This window comes from Beta vulgaris, chromosome 4 (genome assembly GCF_026745355.1).
Source record: "Beta vulgaris subsp. vulgaris cultivar EL10 chromosome 4, EL10.2, whole genome shotgun sequence".
NCBI classification, from domain to species: Eukaryota; Viridiplantae; Streptophyta; class Magnoliopsida; order Caryophyllales; family Amaranthaceae; genus Beta; species Beta vulgaris.
The window spans coordinates 4852646-4865695 of NC_079205.1; the positions used below are offsets into that span (position 1 = coordinate 4852646).

General features: G+C 36.6%; 1 protein-coding gene across 1 annotated transcript; it reads right to left on the reverse strand.

Moving 5' to 3' along the window:
• Nucleotides 1–9697: 9697 nt before the first annotated feature.
• Nucleotides 9698–12494, reverse strand: LOC104907029 (uncharacterized). The gene is made up of 2 exons (XM_048641812.1): nt 12414–12494; nt 9698–10193 (listed from the first exon to the last, which is right to left on the reverse strand). Exons 1-2 carry the CDS (start codon nt 12481–12483, stop codon nt 9907–9909), a joined length of 357 nt encoding a protein of 118 aa, XP_048497769.1. The 5' UTR covers nt 12484–12494; the 3' UTR covers nt 9698–9906.
• Nucleotides 12495–13050: the final 556 nt, after the last annotated feature.

Consider the following 13050-nt stretch of genomic DNA (forward strand, 5'->3'; position numbering starts at 1 on the left):
ACATCAAAAAGTGGCTGAAATAGTATAAAATGTGTTGGATCCGTTTTGGGACCCGGATCCGCAGGATCCGTCGGATCTGGATCTGGGTCCAAGTTTTTCAGACCCGCTGGATCCGGGTCGAATCTGAATCCAGTGCCTGAAAACGGATCTGGATCTGGGTCCACCTGGACCCGGTCCAGATCCGACCCGTTGCCATCCCTACTCATAATATAACTTACCAAAGTCCATTGGCATCCAACTCCTTTTTCTTGTCACCTACCCCAGCCTCATGATTATCCTCGTCCCTCTCCAACTCGCCATCACGCTCAGGATGAGGCTCAGGCCCCTCTCTGCCACTACCCCCATCACGAGGACCACCTCGGGATCCGGCACCTGACGACATCTGCAAAAGCTTGAAATTAATCACATATTCGCATCATAATCTGGTATTCGGTTTAAAACCCTTACTGTACAAATGTACTTTGACCGTGTACACATCCAAGTAACGCAAGTTATTACACCTCATGCATGGACATTTTATCTTGTCACCGTCATTTAAATGAGGATGTTGTAAACAAAACTCAATGAACTTATCAACTCCTTTCACAAACTCAGTTCTAAGGGAACGCCCATCAAGTCTGTTATACATCCAGCTACATTCCTTCCTTTTCATAATTTAAAACTCTACATACAACTAGAAAGTATCAATTCACTATATTCACTACTTGTTAATAGAAGTACGTAAGATATGTAGTAGACAAATATTAGACAATTTATGAATAATTAAGAATTACTAACAAATCCAAAAGATTAACAACACTACATAATAAATACATTCAAAAATATATAGTGAACATATACTAAATATACAGTAAGTCTATTATAATATACTAAACAATCAACTCAGTTCGATACAACTAAATATACGTGTAATAAATTAATCACTCAATTTATCTAAAGCATGTAACATTAATAACATCACTTCACTAATTATAATGAATAAATTAAACAAGTTGATGAACAACACCAATACTAAACATGTTCTTTTATCAACAACACTTAACATATTCAATTATCAACAACAACACTTAACATATTTAATTATCAACAACAACAACACTTAACATGTTCAATTATTAACAACAAATTCACTTAACAACAACAACAAATTCACTAAACAACAACAACAATACAATTAAAAACAACAACAACAAATTCACTTAACAACAACAACAAATTCACTAAACAACAACAATACAATTAAAAACAACAACAACAAATTCACTAAACAACAACAACAATATAATTAAAAACAACAACAACAATCATCACACACAATAACAACAACAACTATCAACAACAACTATGAACAACAACTATACATCAAAAATACCAAAAACCCCAATTAACAACAAGAAATTCAAGCCAAAAATCAACAAAACTAAAGTATAAATTCATACCTTAAACAACTATAGAAGAGAGAGAAAAGGCGGCGGCGGCGGGGCGCCGGTGATGGGCTTCAACCGTAGAAGAGAGAGAAAGCACCGGCGCCACGTGAAGAGAGAGAGAAAGCAGCGACGATGGGGTTTAGAACGCCACGTGAAGAGAGAGAAAGCAGCGGCGAGTCTGGCAGCGACGCGAGTCGGGCAGCGGCGCGAGTCCGGTGAGAGTGTCCGGCGACAAGGAGGCAGCGATTCGCCGGCGAAATAGGGAGGTTAGGTTTTCGTAGATGAGATTTGGTGAAGGTGTGGTCGAAATATCCTGGGAAGGGTCGAAATGCTTCTTGGTATATCCGCGACATTAGCGTCCGCTGAGGGACTTTAGCGTCCGCTTAACGGACGCTAATTTGCGTCTGCTACAAAAATGGACGCTAACGTCCCTAAGCGGACGCTAATTTCCGTCTGAAAAAGAAACGGACGCTAAATGAGACGCTATTTACCGTCTGATGGTAAGTTGGACGGTATTTTGACGTATACCGTCTGTTTTATTAGACGGACGCTAACGTCAGACGCTATATACGCGGATTCTTGTTGTGACACTTACTGTTCTGAAAACCCAAAGATACAATGTAAGTGGCAAATCGCTGATACCAAGCACGGGGGGGGGGGGGGCTGCTTGAGACCATAAAGAGACTTTCGAAGAAGACGCACATTTTTAGGCTTGTCAGGATGAACAAACTCGGGGGGGCTGATGCATATAAACCGTTTCCTGAAGATCACCGTGAAGAAATGCATTCTTCACATCCAACTGATCAATAGACCAGTGGCGAAAAACAGCCAAACTCAACACAGTACGGATAGTAGTAGCGCGCACCACCGGACTAAATGTCTCACCACAATCCACCCCAACCTCCTGACTCTTACCATTAGCCATTAAACGGGCCTTATATCGTTAAAAAGTACCATCAGATTTTTCCTTGTGAGTAAAAAGCCATAAGCAACGAACAATATTAGTATCCGCATGACACGGAACCAAATCCCAAGTATGAGTGTCAATCATAGCATTATATTCATCACACATGGCGTTATACCAGTTAGGTCAGCAATGGCACGAAAAGGAGAACTAGGAAGAGGAGAAATGGGAGAAGGCGAGGGAGTGACCAGAGCAAGGCTAGCATACTTAGAATTGGGTTTGAAGATGCCGGATTGAGACCGAGTACGCATAGAGTGAGCTGGTGGAGGGGTCGGAATAGGAGAAGTGGGCTGCGGGGAGGGCGGGCCCAGATCAGCAGCAGTGGGCTGCGGTGAAGGTGGGCCTGGATCAGCAGCAGTGGGCTGCGGTGAGGTGGGTCCAGGAGAGAAGGGCCTTGGAGAGCGGACCAAAGAGGAGGGAGAAGGAGAGGCCTGCTGGCCAGTAGCACGCATAGCCAGAGGCGCGGAAGGCTGGGCCTACGGACTGGGCCCTGTAGGAGGAGATGAAGTGTTTGGGCTGGGGGGAGGGACGAGTGATTGGGGCGGTGAAGAATAGGAGGTGGAAGATTGGACTCGAAATCTGTGAATAAAAATTCATAGTCCGAAAGCTTTGGAGTATATTTAGTGGAAAGCGGAAAGGTGAATTCGTCAAAAATCACATGGCGCGAAATAAGTACTTTATTCGTCGTAATGTTAAGACACCTATAACCACGATGAGAGGGAGGATAACCAAAAAAAATGCATGGATTAGAGCGGGGGCTCATTTTATGCGGAGAAGTAGAAGACAAGTTAGGATAACAAAGGCAACCAAAAGTACGAATGTGATCATATGAAGGCGCTTTGTTAAAGAGAGCATGCACAGGAGTGAGGTTATTAAGAACACTAGTGGGACGAATATTAAGTAAATATGTAGCCATATGCAAAGATTCAACCCAATAGGAAGGAGGGAGAGAAGCATGAAATAGAAGACAACGACAGATATTATTAATGGTCCTAATCATACGTTCAGCTTTGCCATTTTGGGGAGACGTATGAGGACAGGAATGTCGCCAAATCATGCCATGGGTGAGAGAGAAAGAAGTAAAAGGATGATTATCATATTCACGACCATTATCACATTGGAGGGCTTTAATAGGGAGCCCAAATTGAGGGCGAACATAGGCATGAAAACGAACAATAGTAGGAAACACATCCGATTTAGATTTGAGAGGAAACACCCATAAGTAATGTGAATAGTCATCAAGGAAGAGTAAATAATAACGAAAACCAGTATGACTATTAAGAGGATATGTATATAAATCAATTTGAAATATATCGAAAGGAGCATAAGTCTTAGTACAAGAAACTGAAAAAGGGAGACGATAATGTTTCTCTAATTGACAACTATGACAAACAGAGAGACTTTTGCTATTATTACAGTGAATGAAATTATTATTCTGAAGAAAACTAAGAACATGATCTCCAAGATGTCCCAATCTATTATGCCAAACTTTAGATGAAAGAGCAGCAAAAACAGTTGGAGAAGAGGATGACAAAGACGAAGAAGATAACGCTGGATAAAGAGGGCCCACACTATTGCGCCTGGTCAAGACTTTCCCCATCTGTAGGTCCTTCACAGAAAAACCAAAAGGATCAAATTCAACAGAGACACAATTATCAGTAGTGAACTGACGAACATAGATGAGATGATTTTTAATGATTTTGGGAGCATAGAGAATATTTTTGAGAGTAATGGGAGGAGTAGTGTGAGGAAGAAAAGATGTGCCTGAACCTTTAACCGGTATTTTAGAACCATCACCAACCAATACGTGAGAATTAAAAATGCGCCAATTAACAACAGAAGGATTTATACCTGAATTGTTCATAAGATGAGACGTTGGGCAGCAGCACCTTGTTGATGACCCCCATGAAACTTCCCTTTAGATTTACCCTTCTGCTTACCATTAGGGTGCCCATACCCAGTCCGGTGGCCATGAAAACCACCACTGGCCGACGGAATAGACGGCGGGGAAGGACTACTGCTGGCCAAGAGAACTATATCCTACGAAGCCGAACCCGACTCAGACTTTTCGCGACTAACACGATCAAGTTCAAGCATAGAACATGCTTTATCAAAACCCGGAAGAGGAGTGGATTGTTGAATAAGAGTTGACACCATACGATAATCTGAAGTTAATTTTCCAACTAATTAAAGAACAAGACGCTCCTCAGATATAGGGTGACCTATAGCAGCCAACCTGTGATGATATGGTTTTTAAAGCTTGACAATAATCACCAAGAGAATAAAACTGAGAGAGATGAATATTACCAAATTTGTTCTCAAGATGCACCACCCGAGTGCCTTTATTATCTTGAAAAATGTTACGAAGACGTTCCCATGTCGTCATCACCGTGGATTTGTCATCCAAAATTTTAAGAAGAAGATCGGTGCTGATCGTACCGTATAGCCATTGACACACAACGGCGTCCAACCGACCCTAGAGAGCATCATCGACATCAGTGGGCTTGGTTACCGAGTCGATGTGATCCAAGACATTGTAAGCCTTGGCAGTGTTGCGGAATAACGTGGCCCAAGGAGTGTATTGGCCTTTCTCAACGTCCAACACCGCCAAAGGGATCAAAGCCTTGACGTTAGTAACGCTCAAAGCAGGGTGATAGGCATGGCTGGCTGGCGGTGGAGGAGACGCGTCAGGTGCCATGAAGAGAGATATGGAAAGGTGCAGACTTTGAAGGTGAAGAAGAAAGACACGGCCAAGAAGAAAGGGCATGATACCATGTAATAATATGAGAATATTCCTTAGGAGGCTTAGTAATCATCTTTACATTATATACCAAAGAGTCATACAACCCTACTTACCATAAACCACTACTTTACATAAGTACACAAGTCTAAATAGGGAGACTAAATATATTAACATATATGTACACTAATAGTTTTATATCATATAGCGAGTTCAGAATTGAAATAGATAGTGTTATAGAATGTTTAAAATAAAAACATATTGTTGGGGATAAGGGAATTAAATTGAGAGTATAATTTTCGATGAGCTGCCTTAAGAAATGATAATATGTTTCATTTTTTTTTTTTGAATTATTACCTTATTTAGAAAATAAAAAAGTGCCAAGAATTAATAGAGAAGCATAAGTAATAAGGAAGATCCAAAAAGTAAGATAGAGATAATTGCAATTTGCAAACGCTAGATTTTCCTTGCCATCGTCCCGCATTTCCTTTAGGAACACCTTGAATAAACAAATGGAGCACTTCACAAGACAATATGAATTACATTAGGAATTAAGTTATGTTAATATATACAATATAACTATGATTTTAATAATTCACCTTAACAATCTAATCTCTATTATATCTATATATAAGTTCAAAGAAAGTTGAAATATTATATAGAGAATGTCAAACCTACCATATCATAAATCAATATTGAATTTTGAGATATAGACTCTAGATCAATATAGACATCTAATTTAAAAAATGTGAGGATCTTTCTTTGAGGAAATTATGTGAGATTATTTAAGAGAAAAACATATTTGAATTTCAATATATTTGTCAAAAAATATTCTCTGCACTTTGTTTGCTTTAATATACCATAATGCTCTTTAGACTCAAACTTTTATAAATGACCCACAAACGATTTAAGACATTTGTTCCCCACTAAAGTTAGGGTATCTTTGTGTGTTTGATGAATATAGATTAATCCATTATAAAACCCACTAAAGCTCTATTCTATTCAATTTGTTTTAAATTATTTCATAAATAATAAGATAAAATAAGATGAGATAAGATAAGATAAGATAAAATAAGATGTTAGACACACATAATAAATTAGCCTGTAAAATGATAAAATAAGATAAGATAGGATCAAATTAGATAAAATAAGATAAGGAAAAATAAATTAAATCAAACAGACTCTAAAAGTTTTCGATCAACTAACTCAACTTTTTTTGGTTACATGTCTTATAAATTAGAACTAAGAAGACGTATAAGATCTGGAAGGTGGAAAATCTTTGATGCAGTTACTTGAAAACTATAAAACCCACATACATAATTAGATGTTCAAAAGAGTTTAGGTGTAACTGTTATACAATAATTTATTTTATAATGACATATTCACACGTGTAATCGTATTCACCACAAATTTCAAAACCAGATTTATCACCCTCATTTTCATCTTCCCCAACTTGGTTTTCTTTCTCCTCTTCCATCCCCAATTTCTCTCTCAATAAAACCGCCCTGCAACTCATTGAAGTGGTCCAATAGCGAATTATTGCGAACCAGATTGCGGAGAAATTAGCAAAGAGATTGAACCATATAGCAAAGAAATTAAACCAGATTGCAATGTAATCAACGAAAATATCGAACCGCAATTTTTGTCGTTTGTTCTAGAAATGGAACCATGTTGTAAGGAAATCAAGTCCTCCAATTGCGAATGTTCGAAAGAATTCGAACTAAAAACAAACTGAAAAACTCGAAAAAAATAGGTGAGGAAGAAGCTTACGCACAAACTAGGGATTGCAAGCGTCATGAAGGAGAGAGATATGTGGTGGTCTTGTGGTGATAAAAAAGAAAATTCAGTGGTGGTGGACGGTGGTGGTTTGCTAGTGCTTTGTGAGCGATGATGTCACTAGTAGAAAAAGGACGATTTGCATCAAACCATTTGCGTCGCATGAAAGGCAAAACAACGCAAAAACATAATTTGCATCGCATGATATGAAGCGTGCGACACAAAACATCAATGCATAAGCACCAGATACGAGCTATATGCGTCGTACCTTATTGATGTGCGACGCATATAACTCATGTGCGTCGGACACTGAGGCCCATCCGACGCACATTACTGCATCATGTCTACGTCGTACTTATCTCATGTGCATTGCAAAAGGCTAATTTGCGTCAGACCTATTGGCCCATCCGATGCAAATTATCCCAAAAGACCCAACTCACTTTTTTTAAACATAGCACCTCTCTCTCTTCTTTTAAATTCCTCAAACCCTAAAAATACACCCTCAAACCCGTGTCTCTCTCACTCTCTCCCTCAAACCCTCAAACCCTCTCTCTCTCTCACTCTCAAACCCTCTCTCTCTCTCTCAAAGCTGTGTCTCTCTCACTCACTCTCTCTTACTCTCTCTCTCTCTCTCTCTCTCTCTCTCTCTCTCTCTCTCTCTCTCTCTCTCTCTCTCTCTCTCTCCTTCTCCTTCCCCCACTCAAACCGCCACGCCGCTCCGCTTATCTTTGTGCGCCTCAGGCAAACATTAAAGATCTCGAGTATAATTGCGACGAACAACCATTTGAAGATCTCGAGTATCGGCTTCTTCTTCGAGTATAATTTCCGGCGACTTCTTCGATCTTCTTCTTCGAGTATAATTTCTGGCGACTTCTCTCTCACTTTGACAGGTTCGGTTTTTTTCTTTCAATTTTTCAATTTGATTTTATTTTTGTAGTCTACAATTTTCTGTATTCAGATCTACAATTTCGTTTTTTCTATTTTTCATTTTTTAGATCTAATTTTCTGTTTTCTTTTTGGCGTTTATGTAGTCTATTTCGTTTTTAATTTTTTTGGATATAATTTTATGTTTTAATTTGCGAATTTGAAAATTTATTTTTTCATTTTTAGATCTGAAAAATAAAAACGTTCTAGATTCAGTTCATGCATCTGAAATTTATGGCCTTTTGTGTTTATATTTTTTATATCTGATTTTTTATTTACTTTTTTTTGGCATTTATCCTAGTCTAGGATTTTCTTTTTAATTCTCTGAAATTCTTATCTTCATTTGCAGATCTATGGTTGTTCTTCTCGAAGTAGTCGGAAATTTCGACAGCTGCTCGCTTTTGTCCTCGATTCAGTTTTATTTTTACATTTTTTTTACATTTGCAATGTAATTAGTTTATATTTAGTTTACATATTTTTGTCTTTCATCCTAAAATTTGTAATACATATTTGACATTATTAATATAAAATAAATACGAGTTTCCAAATTCTTTATATTATTAATGTTCCTTTAGTTTAAGAATTAGTATATGAAAAAACAAATATAAAGCTGAGACAAAAAACAACAAAAATATAAAGCTGAAAGTGGACAAAATTTAAAAGCATAAGATTCATTTGCGTCGCATGTTGTGTTGTGTGCAACATTGATGAATTTTAAAGGAATTATCATTTGGCTCAGACTGTTTTGTTGGTTTTAAGAGTTATCTGCGTCGCACCTTGTGTACTGTGCGACGCAAATCACTCATTTGCGTCGCACCATATGCTACGTGCGACGCAAATGGTTAAAATATCTGCGTCGTTTCTTGATACGACGTAGATCACTTATTGGTCATTTGCGTCGAGACCTGTTCCATCGGACCTATGTTCGACGCAAATATGGGTATCAGGTCCGACGCAAATCGACGTTTCTCTACTAGTGTGTGGTGGTTTTAGTGCGTCGTGAATGGTGGTGTGGTAGTATGGTGGTGTGGCGGTGTTGCTGGTGCACCGTGAGCGCGCGGGTGGTGCGGTGATGCTGCTGGTGCATCGTTAAGGGTGGGAGGTGGAGTGGTGAGTGGGGATTAGGTTTTGACGGGGAGGAGATAGAGAGAAATTTTTTCTTTTAATTTACTCGACCCTTAAAAAAAAAAAAAAAAAAAAAAAGAGGTACTTCCTCCGTCCCATAATATCAATCCTACCTTCTTATAAGATGTCCCAAAATATAGGTTATATTTCTGGTTTCAATCAATAATTATTCTCAAATATCCTTATCAAAATAATTTAATTCCCAAAATGTCATAATTTTAGAACCCAATGCACCATTATTAATAAAAAAAGGACCTTTTACCCAATTGAACTTTTCTACACATTAAACCATGCAACATTAAATGTTCAGTATTTATTTTTTTGTTAAAAAGAAAAAGCAATATAAGTGTTTCCCAATAAAAATGAATTTATTTATCCACAAGATTCCACCCACCTTAATTTTCGTATAAAAACAGAATCATAACTTATATTACGAAACGGAAGGAGTAATAATACAAATTTTTTGAACAAACGACGTAAAAGTGACAAATAATGATTTCATTTTTCTTGTAAATGATACAATGTTGGAAAAATAATATAAGTATGCTGAAAAAAAACATAAAGTGAGTAATAATTAATGATCTATGTATGTATAGTAATGATAAGATATATAAAGAGGTGAAAAATGATACTCAAAATAGGGGATAATGACATGAAATAATTTTAAAAATAATACAAATTTGTTGAAAAATAACAAAGAAATCAGTAATAATTACGTGAATCAAATTTTTAAAATTGACATGATAAGCTCTAATATGAAATACACAAATAATAACATGATATAATTTTATAACGACATGAAAAAATAATATTATTTCACATATATGACTATATGAGGTGTTATTACAAAGTGAATATTAAAAAGTGATCCACTCAATTATAATGATAACAGTAATATTATGGTTATAGCTTAGTCCTTGCTGAGTTGCTTCACAGATGTATGGACTCATTCACGTACATATTCCAGCTCCAAGAGGAAGGTTGGGACCAACGATGCAGGTCAATCCACTACAGCATTGATAATTACCGTAAAACGTGCAAAGTTGAAGTCTCTTTTGACACTCATCTTTTGGTGGTTGTGGTGTCTGACCTGAAGGCGTGCATATTCCAGCACCAATAGGAAGGTGCTCAATCCACGGTACACAGATTAGGCCTTCGCAACAACTGTATTCACCATATCCTAAACAAACTTCTGTTTCTATCCTACACATGGGAGGTTGCTCATCATTTTCCAACCCTGGAATTCAAACCAAAATTATTACTCCTCCATTTCATTTTAATCTACACACTTACTGGAATTCAAACCAAAATTATTACTCCTCCGTTTCATTTTAATCTAGCTACACACTTACATTTTTTACGCATGCCAATGTAAAACTTTGAGGACATATATCTTTAGTTTTATATGTGTAAAAATTATAAAAAGTACTCCCTCTGTTTCAAAATATAAGGCATTCATGCTTTACGAAAATTTGCTTTGACTACAAATATCTCTCAAATATGATAAATAAAAATTATAAGAATTATACCGTTGGATTCGTCTTGAAAAATACTATAATAATATTATTTTTTAAAATTTTCTATCAACATAAATTGAGAGTACTTAACGGTCAAAGTTCGACCTTGAATATCGTGTGTGCCTTATATTGTGAAACGAAGGGAGTACATTTTAATAAAATACATTTTATGATGAATCTAACAAGATCCCACATGACTATATTTTCTTCCGCGTATAAATCACAAATGATGTTCAAAGTGTGTTGAAGCTATGATGTATAACTCACACCACATGTGAGTGTCCCACATTGATTAAATAAGAGAGATGTGTTCAGTTTATAATGCAAAGGGGTTACTCCCCTTATTGCCATATGGTTTTACGGTGGAACCTCCTTTGTGTTGTGAAGTGGACTCTCTCTCCTTGTGATGGGTGCGGCCCAGACCCATATTTAACATGGTATCAGAGCCAGGTTCACGACTGGGATCGTTAATTACTTTGGGCCAATTGAAAAAGGGACCTCACATGTGAGGGGGAGTGTTGAAGCTATGATGTATAACTCACACCACATGTGAGTGTCCCACATTGATTAAATAAGAGAGATGTGTTCACTTTATAATGCAAAGGGGTTACTCCCCTTATTGCCATATGGTTTTACGGTGGAACCTCCTTTGTGTTGTGAAGTGGACTCTCTCACCTTGTGATGGGTGCGGCCCAGGCCCATATTTAACATGGTATCAGAGCCAGGTTCACGACTGGGACCGTTAATTACTTTGGGCCAATTGAAAAAGGGACCTCACATGTGAGGGAGAGTGTTGAAGCTATGATGTATAACTCACACCACATGTGAGTGTCCCACATTGATTAAATAAGAGAGATGTGTTCACTTTATAATGCAAGGGGTTACTCCCCTTATTGCCATATGGTTTTACGGTGGAACCTCCTTTGTGTTGTGAAGTGGACTCTCTCTCCTTGTGATGGGTGCGGCCCAGGCCCATATTTAACAAAGTGAAATTTGTGAATAGTGTAAAATATCAAAGTATAACAATTAAATTGAAACGGAGAGAGTAGTAATTTTTGTGAATATGAAAAAAGATTAAGGGTGATGTTCATCAGTTTTCTTCGAAGGGGTTTGGTTGAGGAAAACAACTTCTCTTAAAAAGAAAAATATGTTTTTAACCTTTAGTTTAATTTATAGAGAGTCCCATTGGAGGTAATTACATGTTTTTTTCTTAATAGGCATATGACATTGAAACCTGATACCATCTTGTCATACTGGCTCAAATATCATGTAAGATGACTAATTCAAACAAAGTTTAAGTTGATAGTTAATGACCTATAATTGATTTTATATTCTGTATGGAAGGATTTCCATAATCTCTATTATATAAGCCAAAGGGGGAGCTATGGTGTCCACCTTTGAAAAGACCTTTTAACCCTTCATTCAATAAAAAAACATTACCTATTAAGATTTTGATATATTTCTCGATCATAACCCTTCATAATTTAAAATATGTATATCAAATGAAGTTCAAAGTAGCTAAAATACACTTTCATAAAAATATGTGTATTAGAAGAAAAAGTTTATGATTGAAGAACAAATTAACATAATTCAAATCAATTATAAAACCAAAGACATAAAAATTTTAATTTTACCTAAACTTTGAAATGCAATAACAATATACCAACATCCATTAACAAGTAATAAAAATACCAAGAAAATAACTTCTTCATCAAGTAATTTTTATATTTTGTATTTATACCACATAATATTTAATTAGAACTAATGATGATTGTAAATTACATCCTTCAAAATTGCATTTAGATAAAATTTAATGATAATAGTTAAAGTAATTGACGTTCGCATCGCGTGCAAAAAAGGCTAGTATTATCTTAAATTAAGACATGGAGAATATTTGAAACATATTTTTTTTATACTTGCAAGGATAAGAGAAAAACTACCTGATACAATAAGCACCGAAACCGCTATCATGATAACGGACACGAAAGATATGATTGAAGTCTTACCCATTTTGTGTGTTTGAAAAGTAAACAATCTAGATAATTGATGCTATTTCCGTGCACCACCTTACTACTATTTATAGTACTCCGTACTGCGTAGCACACTGTCATTAAAATACTACCTCCGTTTCTTTTTAATTGTTACACTTTGACATTTTACACTATTCACAAATTGCACTTTGACCCTCGTTTGTAATTTATACGTGAATAAAAACATAGTCATGTGGGATCTTGTTAGATTCGTATTAGTTTGTATTTTATTAATATGTAGTTTTTATATTTTTTACAAATACAAAATTAGAGATATAAAGGCTCAAAGTAGTGCATCGGCATGCGTAAAAAGGGTAAGTGTAACAATTAAAAAGAAACGAAAGTAGTACAAAGCAATGCATAAATAATTCTACGACTTTTTCTCAATAAAACAAAAAAAAAATTCTCAACGCCTTCAGATTATTTTAGAAAATACGACTTTAATTTTAGGATAACTTAAATTTATGTGTTCTGCGTCATGGACAGCTTGCGTTTTCTACTACTAAATATTTTCGATGATTGTGGCTCCCACGGAATTGGATTTGAT